Source organism: Labeo rohita, chromosome 6, assembly GCF_022985175.1.
Source record: "Labeo rohita strain BAU-BD-2019 chromosome 6, IGBB_LRoh.1.0, whole genome shotgun sequence".
NCBI classification, from domain to species: domain Eukaryota; kingdom Metazoa; phylum Chordata; class Actinopteri; order Cypriniformes; family Cyprinidae; genus Labeo; species Labeo rohita.
In genome coordinates, this window is record NC_066874.1 from 26,831,898 (window position 1) to 26,848,507 (window position 16,610).

Sequence of the window (16,610 nt, forward strand, 5' to 3'; positions counted from 1 at the left end):
GCACAATAAACAATACCAAAAAAATGCAGGTTTTTAATAAAAATGTAGGCCTATTTACTAAAACTAGTCATAATCATATTTCCATTATGTTTCGTAACTTACGTTCCCCCTCAGACTCGTTCAAGTCCTCTATATAAAAAAATAAAATAAAATAAAATAAATAAATAAAAAACTCGTTAAAGTCCTCGGTGATACATACGCATGGCATAATGTCAGCAATTAGTGGTTAGAATCCTCGGTAATCTTTGGCAAACTTCGAAAGTTGGTTGAACCCACAGGTTGAACCGGCTCATTCGGTTCTTTGCGAATCGGACGTGCTTCTGTGCGTCTTGCGACATCAACCTGGGAACTAATGTTCGATTCAGTTCGATTTTGTGAACCGGCTCAAAAAAACGATTCTTTCAAAAATCGAACCGAATGAAGTATACTGGTGCTTTAATATACCCTAATATACACTATCGTTCAAAAGTTTGGGTCATACATATAAAGAAAGAGAGATTAATCATTTTATTCAGCAAGGACACATTAAGTCAATCTGAAAATTGACTACAAAAAATAAATTCTATTTCAAATAAACTCTGCTCTTTTGAACTTTCTATTTATTAAACAGTACTGGGGGGAAATTAAGCAGCAAACTCTTTTCAACATTGAATAAGAAATGTTTCTTCAATTAGAATACATATTAGAATGATTTATTAAGGATCATGTGAAGCTGAGTAAATGAATTAAATTAGAAATTATAAACAGCTATTTTAAAATTGTAATGATATTTTAAAGTATTTTTTCTGTATTTCTGATTAAACAAATATTGAGACTTTTTCAAAAATATTAAAAGAAAATCTTACTGAGCCCAAAATTTTGACTGAACAACTTGTATAACATGTATCGGTGGTTGTTAAACATTTTCTTCTGTAATGTGAGAATCAGAACTGTATGTACAAGTTTTGACAGGTCTCTCTCCACAGGTTGTTTTTTTTTTTTTTTTTCTTTTTTGATTTGTCATCCTTTGGGGGAGGGAGGCTATACCTTAATTGAACGAATTAGACCACACATAGTTTTACCAGCTGAGAAAATAATGTCATGCTCTATTTGAACTTTGTTCCCTGTTAGTTATGCCTCTTCACACAAGACTTACTTCTGTTGATAGTCTTATCTCTTGCCTGAAGCCTACAAGACTCGATGTTTCAAGCTAAATTATGAAAATACCTTTTAGACATGTTTGAACAGATTCCAATGGCAAATGCTTCAGTATATTGAAGCACTTTATTGACACACACACCACTGAACATGTACAGGCATTTACATAACAATATCCACCACACTAGTAGTCAGACATTTTTTTCAACATTTAAACACACTATTTTGTACACCACTGTGACTGTGATTAGGACAGCACATGCGGTGAGCAATTTCTTTTCCTGCTTGCTATGTACAGTTACATAATAGACATCACTAAGTGACTGTGACCAGTTTTTGAAGAAAAACATCTTTTCGGGGGCAAGGCGATAGGCAGGAGGTAAAATTGGAGTTTAATATTAATTCAGTGTAAAAATGAATCATGAACCTCCAAAGTTATGCTTGAGTATATAGAGACAACTCCACAATGAGATGCCTACCGATTTTCTTCACAATGAAGTACTGTGATAGCACCATAGCACTGTGATGTATCAGATGGTAATATCATACATCATGATATATACAGTGGTACTGAACCATGCATATACTATTTACATGATACACCTTAACATGGTACATGTTTATGGCATTTGCATGCATTTGGACGTGGTTGTTAGTGTTGTTTCATTTTCACCGTATGTCAGAGTGGCTTTTAAAGCTCAGATACAGAGAGCTGACCATCGTAGACTCCTCAGGCAGTGACTCCTTCATGCCAATGTGTTTCATGCACAGAAGCGTTCCCAATAGTTTGGGGAACTTCACGGTGAAAAGCAGGTAGATACACGGATTGGCAACACTGTTCAAGCTCGCCAGCAACATGAGGATGGTGAAGGTTGCAGCTGAAATATTAAAATACATATACTGGTTAGACAGAAGACATTACATTTGATCACATTCCTAATAAATATCCCTAAACGTTTAATAGTGATCGAGCATTGCTCCGTGTAATGTAGTGCAGAGTGTTGTAACATAAAATAGAGAATCTTCCATCAGCTTATCCAATCAGAAATGAGTTACTGAGATGACATCACTATCGTTCAGGATCAGCTTCCTAAGGTATATAAGTTCCTATGTTCATTGAGGCTGCATTTATTTGATTAAAAATCTAGAAAAAAACAGTAGTATTGTAAAATATTATTTCAATGTAAAATAACTGTTTTGTATGTGAAAATATTTTAAAATGTAATTTATTCCTGTGATTCAACACTGAATTTTCAGCATCATTACTCCAGTCTTCAGTATCACATGATCCTTCAGAAATCATTCTAACATTAACTAAAATTTAAAAGGTACAGCATTTATTTAAAATATATTTGTTTTTGTAATAATGTAAACTACCATTTAAAAATTTGTGGTTAGTAAATTTTTATTCGTTCTTTTTTTTTTAAAAGAAATTAAAGAAGTTTACATCCAAAACAAAAATTTACAGATAATTTACTTACCCCCTTGTCATCCAAGATGTTCATGTCTTTCTTTCTTCAGGAATTATCTCCATATAGTGGACTATAGTGTGCCCCCAAGTTTAAACTTCAAAAATGCAGTTTAAATGCAGCTTCAAATGGTTCTAAATGATCCCAGCCGAGGAAGAAGGGTCTTATCTAGCGTAATGATTGGTTATTTTCTAAACAAATTGACAATTTATATACTTTTTAACCTCAAATGCTCGTCTTGTCTCGTCTCTGCGATGCGCATGCGTATGTAATCAGGGTTAATACAGTTAGGGTATGTCGAAAAACTCCCGTCTCGTTTTCTTTTAACTTTTTTTTTAAAGGGCGTTTTGCATGTTCACTTTGTAAACACTGGGTCGGTACTTCTGCAGCGATGTATGATGATTCTGAAGTTGGGGAAGAAATCGAGCTAGGAGTTTTTCGAGATACCCTAACTTGTATTGACCGTATTGAACAGGAAAAAAGAAACTTAACGCAGTTCACGCAGCCATTTGAAGCTGCATTTAAACTGCATTTTGGAAGTTCAAACTTGGGGGCACCACTGAAGTCCACTATATTGGAGATAATTCCTCATTTTTTTGCTCAGGAAACATAATTTCTTATCGACTGAAGAACGAAAGACACGAAGATCTTGGATGACAAGGGGTGAGTAAATTATCTGTAAATTTTTGTTCTGGAAGTGAACTTCTCCTTTAATACTTTTATCCACCAAGGATGTGTTAAACTGATAAAATGTGATAGCAAAGACTTATGTTAGAAGAGACTTCTATTTTGAATAAATGCTGTTCTTTGTACATTATTTATCAAAGAATCCTGAAAAAGAATCACAGGTTCCAAAAAAAATATTAAGCAGCACAACTGTTTCCACCATTGATAATTAAAGTAATAAATCAGCATATTAGAATGATTTCTGAAGGAGCATGTGACACTTAAGACTGGCTGATAATGGCTGATAAAAATTCAGCTTTGCATTAAAGGAATAAATTATATTTTAAAATATTCTGAAATAGAAAAAACATTATTTTAAACTGTAATAACATATTACAATACTAAAAGCAGCCTAATGAGTATAAAAGAATTCACACACAATCACTGCCATAAGGACATCTTTTTTTTTAATCACATTTTGTTAGATTTGTCAGTAGGAAACGATATTAAACAAATATTAGCATTTTTTTTTCATTATTTTCCCTGTTCATTATTTTTCAAAAAAACCAACTTGTGTCACCCTGCACTAGCCTGTTAATTTATAAAGGCATATAACCATATCTCAAGCAGTTTTACATTTACACTGTAGACTGACACGGCACAATGCTATTTATTAACACAAAATGTTAGAAGACTTTCTCTTACTCTCAGTCGGAGCGTCCGCGTCCCACACAGACCACAGCTGAACGGTGAAAAACGGAGCCCAGCACACGGTGTAGGCGAGCACGATCACCACCGTCATCTTCACGGTCTTAATCCGAGACTTGGACACCGACACCACGTTGCTGGTTCTGGAGGAAAGAGGGTGCGAGTGTCCATCATCACCTCCCTTCTGCTGCTGCTGCGTTTTCAGGTACAGGTTGATCTGGAGGGCGCGACAGATGCGCACCTGGCACACCGTCACAGTTACGATGGGCACCAGAAATATCACCAGCGTAGTCCACGTCACGTACGCTTTAGGTCCCCACGGCTGAATGAACTCTGCCCAGCAGTCGTAGACACCAGGGGCGATCTGAACCCTGGAGAAAATAAACAGTTGCGGAACGCTGAAGACGAACGACACGAGCCACGCGACGCACACGGGCAGGTTCCAGCGCGCTCGCCGCCTCTGGAAAGTCACCATCGGGTTGCATATCGCTTGATAACGGTCAACAGTCATCACAACTATCATGTAAGTGGAGGCGAACATCCCGACGACCTGGAGGTACTTGACTAAGCGACATACGAGGTCAGGACCGATGAAACGGTCTGTTATGTCCCACATCAGCTGTGGACACACTTGGAAAAAGGCAACCACCAGGTCGGCCAAGCAGAGATGGGTCACAAACACCCGCATCCTAGACATCTGCTGTCTTTTCTTCCACAAAACCAGTAGAAGACCAAAGTTCAGAGTTGATGCGCAGAGAAAGATGACGCTCAGCAGCGCGATCTCAATTTGAGCTAAATGCTCGTTTCGGGGTTCATCTTCGGTGGGTTCCATCTCTAAAGTTGCATTGCTTAAGTTAAATGTAAGGATAGACATTTTCTTAAAATCTCAAGAGTCTTAAACTAGTTCAGGGTTAGTAGATGCAGTTTATCTGACCCAGTGAGCACAGGACTGTCAGTATTCACACATCTGCGCATCTTTGGTGTGCGAGGTGAGCGGAGACTACAGGTTTTATATGTTGCTCCGGTGGAAGGGGGAGGGTCTTTCATTCAGAAATACTCATGAACACAATATGGCATTCAGAAATCCACAAGGTGAAAAGATGGACAGAATGTTCTTTATACATTCAATCTCTGGCAATTTTGCTTATATAAATATTTACTCTCAACATAGATTATCTCCATGTAATTACTTGCAGCTGAAGTCAAAATTTTACATAAATCTTGCAGAATCTGCAAAATGTTATTTTAAACCAAAATTAGAGGGATCATACAAAATGCATGCTATTTTTATTTAGTACTGACCTGAATAAGATACTTCACATAAAAGACGTTTACATAGTCCACAAGAGAAAATAATAGTTGAATTTAAAAAAAATGACCCTGTTCAAAAGTTTACACACACTTGATTCTTAATACTTTATTGTTACCTGAATGATCCACAGCTGTTTTCTTTTTTTAGTGATAGTTGTTCATGAGTCCCTTGTTTGTCCTGAACAGTTAAACTGCCTGCTGTTCTTCATAAAAATCCTCCAGGTCCCACAAATTTTTTGGTTTTTCAGCATTTTTTTTTTTTGTTGTTGTTGTTGTTTTTGAACCCTTTCCAAAAATGATTGTATGATTTTGAGATCCATCTTTTCACACTGAGGACAACTGAGGGACTCATGTGCAACTGTTCTGAATCTTCAAACGTTCACTGACGCTTCAGAAGAAAAATTATGCATTAAGAGCCAGGGGTGTAAACTTTTGAACAGAATGAAGATGTGAACATTTTTCTTATTTTGCCTAAATATCGTATTTTTTCTGTTTAGTACTGCCATTTAGAAGCTACAGAAGATACTTACATGTTCCACAGAAGACAAAATAAGTTAAACTTACCCTGATCTTCAAATTTAAAAAGTTTTCACCCCCTGCATTAATGCATTGTGTTTCCTTCTGGAGGATCAGTGAGTGTTTGAACGTTCTGTAATAGTTGCATATGAGTCCCTCAGTTGTCCTCAGTGTGAAAAGATGGATCTCGAAAGCATTCAGTTATTGTTGGAAAGGATTCAAATACACAAAAATGCTGAAAAACCGAAGAACAGCTGTGGGACCTGAAGGACTTCTGAAGAACAGCACGCAGTTTAACTGTTCAGGACAAACAAGGGACTCATGAACAACTATATTAAAACAACAAAAAAAAAAAAAAAAAAACCCCCACAGCTCTGGATTATTCAACACAGTATTAAGAATCAAGTGTATGTAAACTTTTGAACAGGGTCATTTTTATAAATTCAACTATTTTCTCTGGACTACATGTAAATGTCTTTTATGTGAAATAGGTCAGTACTAAATAAAAAATAACATGCATTTTGTATGATCCCTCTTATTTTGATCAAATAATTAACATTTTGCAGATTCTGTACAGTATGTACACTTTTGACTTCATCTTCATGTGGCTAAAAACAGTCACCAATGATGATTTGGAGTCATATTAAAGGAATAGCTCACCCAAAAATGAAAATGTGCTTATAAATTACTCACCCTTAGTCTTTCAAGATTTTATTATTTGGATAGTTCAACCAAAAGTTGTATAAAATCAATTAAGTTTAAACAATATTGGACCCAAGTCCAAAAAAAAAAGTCATGAGGGTGAGTAAATGATAACAGAATTTTAATTTTTGGGAGAATTATACCTTTACATTTGACACCTATACACTGACTTGCTTTTAAAAAGCTATGGTGCTGTATGAAAATAATAATTAAGTCAAAAATTATATGACATGTCAATATATGAATACATTATCATATGAAGTGAAAAGTGAAAGTGACGACGTATTGTCAAGTATGGTGATCTATACTTGAAATTGGTCCTCTGCATTTAACCCATCAAGAGTGCACACACAACAGTGAGAAGTGAAGACACATGCACACACACACTGTGAACACACACCCGGAGCAGTGGGGAGCAATTGAGGGTTCAGTGCCTTGCTCAAGGGCACTTCAGTCACGGTACTGAAGGTGGAAAGAGCGCTGTTCATTCACAATCCCCACCTTCAATTCCTGCTGGTGCAGGAATCGAACCAGCGACTTTTGGATTACAAGCCCGATTCTCAACTTGTAATCTCTGAACATCCACAGACTTTAAAGCAAAACAGCACAACACTATGGGCTACTTTATTTCAAAGTAAACACCTGGAGAGTTGGTTACATAACCTTCTAATAACTATGAACTGTTGACAAAAGGAACATATTTTTTCCCTCATAATGAAACCATGACTACTGCTTCATATGAGATGTCCTCTCTGCAGGAGAGCTAAATTACTCCCTTATATATAATAATTACACCACTCTTCTGAAAGGGCAAAATCCCACATCAAAGAAACAAAAAAACAAAAAAACAAAATGAACTTTGCTTAATTTAGACGCATCCTTGTTCAAATCAATTACATTAATGAATGAATATCTTGTGTCAAACTAAACCACCATTTGCACAAGGAAAATGCTAGAGAACTTCATGAATAATAAAATAATATATTCAGAAAGAGCACGTTTTAGAGAGTGTTTACAATGCCCACGGTTCAAAGACGGGGTAAATGCTTATTATGTTAAATGCTCTAAATCTGAAAATGTGCACTTTGATGCTCCAAAACATTTTCAGCAACCTGAAAAACATCCAAAAATTCATTACGAATTCCCAAGACCATAACCATAGATATTCCTACACCTTTGTTTGCATTGTACCTGCAAAAGCATAGAACAAAATTAAATAACAAGTGTTATATGTTTGTCCTGACTGTCCAGTCTCCATTGACACTAAGGAGGCGCACCTTCTGTACACTAACTCATAATGCATTATGGCACATGCATGCAGAGACAGAAGCACTTCTGATGCTAGTGTGTTTCCTTATCTGGCATCAGGATGTGCTAAGGGTGGCCAGGAGTTCCTCTTTGCTCATCTGATAGTGGCTCTTCTTCCATGTGTCCCTAAGCTCCTGAAGAATGGTGCCAATCTCTTTACCCGAAGTAAAACCCAGTTTGCGTAGGTCATGGCCACTCACTGGGAAGCGTGGGATGGACCACCTGCTCAACTGATCTAAAAGTTTATTTTCTCCCTGATATTTCAGCAACTCCAGTACTTTACTCTGGGAGTCCGGCTCTCTAGACTGCAGTGGAGAAAGAAAGAAAAAAAACAAAAAAAAAAAAAAGAAAAGAAAATTTAATTTTAAATTTAAACTAAATCTGTTAACAGAAAATATTAATAAATAACATATAAAATATGAATAAAAGCTCATTTGAAAAATGAATAAATACTATAATAGTACATAAAAAAACTATAATAACACTGGAATGTGTTAGTAGTTATGAGGATAAAGGCAGTCTTTCGTCTTTCTGATGTTTGTCTGACAAATACATTTTTTATACAAATGCATTTTACATTTCAGAATGCTTTATGTGAAATTCAGTTAATTTAAATTAAAATGTTGTACACTGATTTAATTCTAAATCAATGTACAGCACCTGATGTAATGACATTTTTTGTGCTAAATATTAAAGGGGAAGGAAATGCACATACATCAATGATGAAATCTGTGTACGGTTTCATGCCGTCATGTTCGTCCAGTCCCTTAACGAGATCTCGTCTGTATTTGACCAGGAAGAGGCCCAGGTTTTTCTCCTCTCTGGACAGTTTCAGTCGGAGATCCAGTTTCTCCACGTCCTCCTGGCTTCGGAACAAAGCAGCCAGGATAGTCATGGGTTTAGGAGAGCTGCCATGAGCCTTCTGCCAGATCTGCTTCATCTCCTCAACATTGCCATCTGCTGGAAGACCTGTGGGGTAACACACAACAAGTCAGAGTATCTGCATGTTTTTTTCTGAAAAAAATAGAAATTATAATAAAAATAAAACATTTTTTTACAAATGTTCTTTTTTATGCTATTATTTAAGTTCACAAAACTTGTGTAACCAAACAGTATAAAATGTATTTCCATTTTTTTTTTACTTTTTACAACCTCCAGAAAGTTATACTACCAAAGTTATTTTTAATTAAAAAATGTAAAGCATTTTCATTATAGAACACTGTCCGCATTAATTGCATTTTAAAATTCATTTTGAATAACTTAAATTCAGATGAAAAAAATTAGTGGCAGATCTTTGAGCTTTATACATCTAGAGTTTTCGACCACAGTTCACAACAAATATTTGCATCTCTATTTTTGTTTCTCACCTGTATACTGGGCAAGGCCCAACTCATAGACAAGCTCCAGCAGGTGGTCAGCATGGTTACCAACCAGCATCTTCTTCAGTTCCACCCAGATCCTCTCACCTGAGATTCCTGCCAATCCTCTGCCATTCTCTCTTATTGCCTCCAGAGTCTCAGGTTCATGTTGCCCAGGCTCAGTTGCCACCCGCCCATAAAATCTACAGAGCAATCAGACAGAAAAAATAAAGATAAATCACATATATAATTCACTGAAAAATATTATTGTAAAAAAAAAAAAAAATAATATATATATATATATATATATATATATATATATATATATACATATATATATATATATATATATATATGTACAGTAACATGTAAAGTTATAGTTTTTTCAACATGATATAATTTCAAGGACATATATTTATTTCCAGTAATAGCACATAATTACCTGAAATATCTCAGAATTCGAAGGTAGTCCTCTTGGATTCGTAGTGAGGCACTGCCGACAAATCTTACTTTCCTGTTTTTGAGGTCCTCATATCCTTGGAAATAATCATAGAGAGTCCCATCTAGTCCTGTAAAAAACATAATATAGGACAAATCAAACATACAAAAATGATTCAAAATCCAAATGAGAAATGCAAAGCTCATACAGGTGAAATATTTTACCTAGAAACATGGAGTTGATGGTGAGATCTCTGCGCTCTGCATCCTTCTCCCAGTCAGTGGTAAACTCCACCTCTGCATGCCGCCCATCAGTCTGCACATCCACTCGCAAAGTGGTCACTTCAAAGTTTTCATCATGAAGCTATATAATGTATAAATGCGCATGTTTCAGTTTACAGACATAACACTGACATTATGACAGATGAAAATAGATCACTTAAACCCACAGCAAACGTTTAATAATATGAATTAAAATGAATACCAATATAAAAAGTGGTATGTTTCACCTTACCCTGGCAGTAATGGTCCCGTGTTTCTCTCCCTTGTTGTTTATCATTCTGACTCCTGCTGTCTGGAACATGCTCTTCATTTCCTCTGGAGTGGCAGTGGTGGCAAAATCCACATCTTCAGGCCGTTTTCCTGACAGAAGATCCCGCACTGCACCTCCCGCAATCCTCAGCTCAAACTGGTTCTTTTCAAATATTTCTATTCATCATAACAAATATCACATAGTACAAAGTAAACAGCATGAACATGGTAATCATTCAAACGTTTGGACATGCCTGACTTATTGTACACAATGTGAAATCCATTTATGTTACTTCGTAGGTTTGACTTTACTATTATTCTAAAATGTGAAAATACTAATAACACAGAATAAGCAGGTGTGTCCAAACTTCTCTACAGTACTTTATATCAAAGTGGTGATACTATCCTTGTACCATGGTACCACCACAGTATTTTTTGAAAAGATTTAAATGACGTAAAGTGAGCTTACCAGCAAGACCAACCAGCCCGTCGGTAAATAAGGACTCAAACTCTTTAGTTTTCAGTTGCATTGTGACTAATGATCTGAGACTCCACGTGAGATGAACTCGGTTGATGAACGAAGGGCGCAGAAATAATTTAGCCCACATCGGTGAACTTTAAGACAATAAAGTCAGTGTCTTTAAATTTCGCATAATGCTAAATCTCAAACATACATTAACATTAGGTTAATAAATAGCTTAAGACTTCAAGTGACACTTCAAGGCTAGTTCTCAGGATGATGAGCAAATAACGTGATATTACCAAAGATGACACTGTGAGGTTATAACTGGAGTTACTGAAAAGAACAATAAACTTATAATGTGGCGTTAAATAAGTTATATTTATTCACCTAAGGAAAAAATATGCTGTTACAGCACATCGGTAGTTTCACTCACTCAGTGCGCAGCCATGACAGAAATCACAGAGGGGGCGTGGCCAAGCTACGCACAGTTTCCGGGACAGCTACGTAATGACGCTAACAACCAATGAAAATTGTTTGTTTACCCTTTTCAAGCTCCCAGCATGCTGGATTTAGAAATACTAAATTGAATGTATATTTATTGGCTGTAAATTAAATTAGGTTTGACTGCTATTCATTCAAACTGAACTGTGTTTCATATTCGTGTTGATGAAAAACTGACATATTATGTTTTATGTGTAAAATGTCAAGTATGTAACAAGCTTTTTTCTACATCAGTCAAATCCTAGGTTCACTAGGTTATTGGTTCAGTGAATCCAGAATCGCTGGTATTTTTCAGTCCGATTCGGTTTTGTGAAACGGTTCAAATGTTTCATTTAAAAGATTCGACTCATGAATTGTAACATCGCTGAGTTAATTCAATCAGGCAGTAAACCAGCCGTAAAGGAACGTGTGCATATTGTGATAATACAAACCATTATCTCTCTGATTGCATTAAAACCTTAATATTCAAACTTGATGGTTTGAAAACATTTAAAGTTACCGCCCATTTAAAGCTAAAGCGCATTGCGAGAGTGAGGAAGTGACAGACTGTTGCATATGCAGTGAGCAGCTGCTGGGATCCGGTTAGTTTGATTTAATGGCTAAAGTGGAGATCGCCCCTTTGCGAGGCTGGGATGATTTCTACCCAGGCTCGGATCGTTTCGCCAAACCTGACATGCGAGATCTGGCGAAATGGAACAACAGAGTGGTCAGCAACCTCTTGTACTATCAAACAAACTATCTGGTGATGGCAATCATTGTATTCCTCCTTGTAGGGTAAGTACAATAGCCTGTCTTCTTTGTGCATGCATGCACAATATAGGATTTAACTGTAAACAGAATATTCAAATAGTATTTCTAATTGTTGTGGGCACGTCAACGCAAAACATCGCATTACAGAAAGTATCGCGAGAAGTACTATCTGTTAAAACACACTGCAAAATCATCATAAAATGACAATAGCATTAGTTGCAATTTTAAGTACTTTGCACTACCAGTCAAACATTTTTGAACAGTAATATTTTTAATGTTTTTTAAAGTATTGTCTTTGCTCAAAAAGCCTGCATTTATTTGATCCAAGTACAGCAAAAACAGTAAAATTTTGAAATATTTTTATTATTTAAAAGAAGTGTATTCTAGTTGAAAATATTTTAAAATGCAATTTATTTCTTTGATTTCAAAACTGAATTTTTAGCTTCATTACTCCAGTCACATGATCCTTCAGAAATCACTCTAATATTCTGATTTGCTGCTCAAAAAAACATTTATTATTATTATTATGTTGTAATCAGCCGAGTAGATTTTTTTCTTTGATAAATAGGAAGTTCAGAAGAACATTCATCTGTTGTAAAATCTTTTGTAACATTTTGTCTTTAACATCACATTTGATTAATTTAAAGCATCCTTGATAAATAAAAGTATTAATTTCTATCATTTCTTTCCTTAAAAAATAAAAAATACACCGACTCCATGCTTTTGAATGGAATAGTGTATAATGGTACAAAAGCTTTTTATTTCAGATAAATACTGATGTCTGGAACGTTCTATTCATCAAAGAATCTTGAAAAAATGTACTCAATCGTTTTAAATATTGTTAATAATAATAAAAAAATGTTTCTTTAACAGCAATTCAGCATATCAGAATGATTTCTGAAGGATCATATGACACTGAAGACTGGAGTAATGATGTTGAAAATTTAGCTTTGATCACAGGAATAAAATACATTTTAAAATATATTCAAAAAGCTAAACAATATTTCACAATATAACTGCATTTGCTGTATTTTGAATTAAATAAATGCAGGCTTGGTGAGCTTTCTTTAAAAAACTTTTGACTGGTAGTGTACATTGTAATTTGACACCATCATTGTACCTTAGTATCACCACTCTGTAAGACAATTTCATGTTGCACTGAAGAAAATGAGCTGTTCTTATGTGAAGCTTTTGTCCAGTACAATTTAGAACATGAGGTAATGCTTAGCTAAATATAGTTGGGTAGTTAGTTGATCTGGGCACACATAGTTGTGTTAATATGCGGGCAGCTGCGTTTGTAAAATGAAGGCCAGTCTAATGTCTGGGGGATTTTGGTTTGGCTCTAATATTATAGCTAGTTGCTAAGACTGAACAATATTTAAGGGTGTAATCACATGACACTGAGACTGAGCATGAGCAAAAGACACAAGAGTAGTTAGTCATGCAATAATTTTGCATGTCTGGTTTGACATCAAGCTTAGTAATTTTTAAAACCAACATGGAAATGCCTCCTTTTGTCAACAGTATTTTGAGTTTACACTTTATAACCATTAGGTGTCACCATATACTAGTATTCTCATAAACTGTAAGGCTTTGAACAAATTCAAGTAAGCTTAAAGGAGAAGTCCACTTCCAGAACAACAATTCACAAATAATTTACTCACCCCCTTGTCATCCGAGATGTTCATGTCTTTCTGTCTTTAGTCGTAAAGAAATTATGTTTTTTAAAAGAAAACATTTCAGGATTTTTCTTCATATAATGGACTTCAGTTGTGCCCCTGATTTTAAACTTCCAAAAAGTAGTTTAAATACAGCCTAAATGATCCCAGCCAAGGAAGAAGGGTCTTATCTAGCGAAACGATCGGTCATTTTTTTCAGAAAATAAAAATGTGTATACTTTTTAAGCACAAAAGCTCGTGTAGCACAGGTTCTGGTATGCGCGTTCACGGCGCTACGTTTTGAGTCATGTCAAAAGGTCACGCCGAATGCGTTTACAGAGTAAAAGCGCAAAGACTAAGAAAGTGCAAGTAAGGTAAACGCTGTTTACAAACAAAAAGGTACAACGAGTCAGACGATTCTGAAGTTGTAGGAGAAAATAAGAGTTTTTCGCCATACTCTACCTTTTTAGCCGGAGTACACAGACGATGAACTTAGACATGATTTGTAGTAGTGATGGGAAGTTCGGATCATTTTACCGACTCGGACCTTTGAGTCTCGTTCCACAAAATTAACGAATCTTTTTTCGAGTCATTTCATTAATTTGAGTAAAACGAAAAACCCGAAGACTTGAAACAGGTGAACTAATTCCAGTACAGAACCTAATAGGATGTTGCGCATGCGCAACTGAACGAATCACTCCCCAAGATGACTCGTTCTTCGCGAGTCACATTAACGATTCGTTCAAAATGAATGTGGACGTGCATCCGAGAGCTTTTGTGCTTAAAATCTATCGTTTAGAGCCCTTTGAAGCTGCATTTAAACTACTTTTTAAAAATTCAAAATTGGGGGCACAATTGAAGTCCATTATATGAAGAAAAATCCTGAAATGCTTTTCTCAAAAACCATAATTTCTTTATGACTGAAGACAAAAAGACATGAACATCTTGGATGACAAGGGGGTGAGTAAATTATTTGTGAATTGTTTTTCTGGAAGTGGACTTCTCCTTTAAGAAAATATTTAATGAGTACGCACTGCTTATTTCTAAGCAGATATTCAAATATAAAGTTAAAGAAGATGTTTCAAACACAAATGTAGTATAATCACTATGATTTAGTTTCAATAACAACCTGTCACCATCTGATACTCTATCTGCAGGATTTTGAACCCTGTGAGCATGTTCACAGGTGCAGCAGTCATTGCTTCTGTCTTCATTGGCTCTGTGTGGGCTGGGGAGAACAAGGCGGTTATTAAAAAATTCAAGAAGGAGAACCCTGCTTTGTTTGTGTTCCTGGTGATGGTCGTGAGCTACTTCCTAATGTCGCTCTTTGGTGGAGTTATGGTGTTCTTGCTTGGAATCAAGCTGCCTCTTCTGTGTAAGTTTCTTAAGAAAATTATCATCATTATCATAATTCTAGAAACGAAAGGAGGAAAAAACAGCCTGTTTTCATAAGATGTAAATCTTTTAGATGGAATACAATACGACTCTTTGTGGCTTGCAGGAAAATGCAAAACAGCAGTTTATTAAATCCAGATATTATGTTATTTATCGTGCAACATCATGAAACATCTGGAAGCTTAAAGTGCTTTGTCATTTTGCATTTCAGTGATTTTTGCACATGCGTCGCTTCGCCTACGGAACATGAAAAACAAACTGGAGAATAAGATGGAGAGTGCCGGACTCAAGAAATCACCCATGGGAATCATACTTGAAGCACTGGGCCAACAAGAAGAGAACCTCAATAAAATTCAAGACTTTCTGGAGAGCAAACTCAAGGAGTGAACTCTTACTGAGCTTCTCACCCATACATGAAGGAACCGCTTTCAGCTGGCACAATTTGTGAAAACCACTCCGTTTCTTGTTTAATTGGCAATACAAAAAGTATTTTTCTCCGTGTGTTTTTTCTACTAGGGAATGAAAAAAATTGTATTGAAAAGAAGAGTGTTTTATAATGCTTGTTTACATCTCAGGTCAAATGTAAGAGGATGCAATTCATAACGTCTTCCAAAGATTTTCTATGACCTGTAGGGAAATGTGTCATGTGTGCATATTTAAAGTGATAGTGTTCTTCTCTCCCAAAATGCATTCATATATTAATACAATTTAAAGTATAACATAAGATGTCATCAGGTTTATGATCTTCAAATGTTCTGCAGTGTGATAACTGGAATGCCATAGCAACTGGAAATTGCGGAATTGTTTACTGTTTGCTGTTGTTGATGTGAACTGTTCATTGCTGATGCAACTGCGTTGTAAAAGCAATAAGCAATTTGACACCTGCATTATAGTGATTTTGCTGTAGGAAAAGGGGTTTTAGATGTTTTCACTTCATGTCTAAGATCATCTCTTACCTTTGGATAATTACTATAATGCACAGACTTTAATGTCAAAGTTGAATTTCCTGTAACACTGTCAACCTTATTTTGCAGTGCTTAAGTGAGCTTTATTCTTTTAATGTGCTATTTGCGTTATAAACCAGTATGTTTATGATTATGATAAAGTAAAATAATATAATAACAAATACCAGTTTTTAGTATCAAGTGGTCTTAACAGACTAAAGTAACTGGAAGTGAATGACACCGGAAGCTTGAGCTCCAAATGGCAGCACCTGCTAATATGTTCAAAATAAGGTGAATGATCTTAAGTCTATGCAAAATGTGTTAATAAAGTCACACTTTGGTACCATCATGTGTTGTTTTAATCAAATCAATAAAAATGAACACAGCATCTCATGTTGTGCTGGCCAATATGATGCTTTTATGCAGCAGCACCCTACAGGGATTTTTAATTAACAGTGGTGTATCAAAAATCTGTATTCACAATTAGCCATGGCTAATTTATTTCAAAATCAGTGTTTGAAAACATTGGAAACCTATAATAGTCATGTAATTTTGGCCCCATGCAACCTGATCTGTGTAAAATAATGCTACTGATACCCAAGACTTGAAATGTGTTTTCCAAAAGTATTCATTCTCTTGTGTAAATTCTTTTTGAGGAGGAACAAATGAACTGAGTGGGCCAAGCAGTGCACATGACTGTTTCCAACAGCTGTGTTTCATTACGAACTCACAGAATGACTGAACTTGTGGACTTG

The 16,610-nt window shown here is 35.7% G+C and overlaps 3 protein-coding genes across 4 annotated transcripts; 1 reads left to right on the forward strand and 2 right to left on the reverse strand.

Moving 5' to 3' along the window:
* Window positions 1-1,264: 1,264 nt before the first annotated feature.
* On the reverse strand, window positions 1,265-5,331 carry avpr2b.1 (arginine vasopressin receptor 2b, tandem duplicate, 1). Its single transcript, XM_051111603.1, has 2 exons — window positions 3,978-5,331; window positions 1,265-2,015 (listed from the first exon to the last, which is right to left on the reverse strand). Exons 1-2 carry the CDS (start codon window positions 4,852-4,854, stop codon window positions 1,807-1,809), a joined length of 1,086 nt encoding a protein of 361 aa, XP_050967560.1. The 5' UTR covers window positions 4,855-5,331; the 3' UTR covers window positions 1,265-1,806.
* Window positions 5,332-7,117: 1,786 nt separating this feature from the next.
* trnt1 (tRNA nucleotidyl transferase, CCA-adding, 1) lies at window positions 7,118-11,119 on the reverse strand. 2 transcript variants are annotated; one of them, XM_051113220.1, is made up of 8 exons: window positions 10,995-11,119; window positions 10,614-10,759; window positions 10,128-10,321; window positions 9,839-9,977; window positions 9,618-9,744; window positions 9,185-9,378; window positions 8,533-8,786; window positions 7,118-8,122 (listed from the first exon to the last, which is right to left on the reverse strand). In XM_051113220.1, the coding sequence occupies exons 2-8, from the start codon at window positions 10,750-10,752 to the stop codon at window positions 7,874-7,876; spliced, it is 1,296 nt and encodes a 431-aa protein (XP_050969177.1). In that variant the 5' UTR covers window positions 10,753-10,759; window positions 10,995-11,119; the 3' UTR covers window positions 7,118-7,873. The 2 variants fall into 2 exon arrangements, with proteins under 2 accessions (XP_050969177.1, XP_050969178.1); XM_051113221.1 differs by having other exon boundaries at window positions 11,041-11,096.
* Window positions 11,120-11,625: 506 nt separating this feature from the next.
* On the forward strand, window positions 11,626-16,215 carry arl6ip5a (ADP-ribosylation factor-like 6 interacting protein 5a). The gene is made up of 3 exons (XM_051113222.1): window positions 11,626-11,882; window positions 14,674-14,891; window positions 15,123-16,215. Exons 1-3 carry the CDS (start codon window positions 11,704-11,706, stop codon window positions 15,296-15,298), a joined length of 573 nt encoding a protein of 190 aa, XP_050969179.1. The 5' UTR covers window positions 11,626-11,703; the 3' UTR covers window positions 15,299-16,215.
* The last annotated feature ends 395 nt before the right edge of the window (window positions 16,216-16,610 follow it).

Coding starts and splice junctions, on each gene's coding strand:
- avpr2b.1 (XM_051111603.1), bottom strand. CDS start 4,854: ATGTCTATCCTTACATTTAACTTAAGCAATGCAACTTTAGAGATGGAA. Junction 2,016..3,977: donor CGCGGACGCTCCGACTGAGA/GTAAGAGAAAGT, acceptor TTAATATTTCAG/CTGCAACCTTCACCATCCTC.
- arl6ip5a (XM_051113222.1), top strand. CDS start 11,704: ATGGCTAAAGTGGAGATCGCCCCTTTGCGAGGCTGGGATGATTTCTAC. Junction 11,883..14,673: donor ATTGTATTCCTCCTTGTAGG/GTAAGTACAATA, acceptor CTCTATCTGCAG/GATTTTGAACCCTGTGAGCA. Junction 14,892..15,122: donor AATCAAGCTGCCTCTTCTGT/GTAAGTTTCTTA, acceptor TTTGCATTTCAG/TGATTTTTGCACATGCGTCG.
- trnt1 (XM_051113220.1), bottom strand. CDS start 10,752: ATGTGGGCTAAATTATTTCTGCGCCCTTCGTTCATCAACCGAGTTCAT. Junction 9,379..9,617: donor CGAATTCTGAGATATTTCAG/GTAATTATGTGC, acceptor ATTGCTCTGTAG/ATTTTATGGGCGGGTGGCAA. Junction 8,787..9,184: donor GGGCCTTGCCCAGTATACAG/GTGAGAAACAAA, acceptor GTTACCCCACAG/GTCTTCCAGCAGATGGCAAT.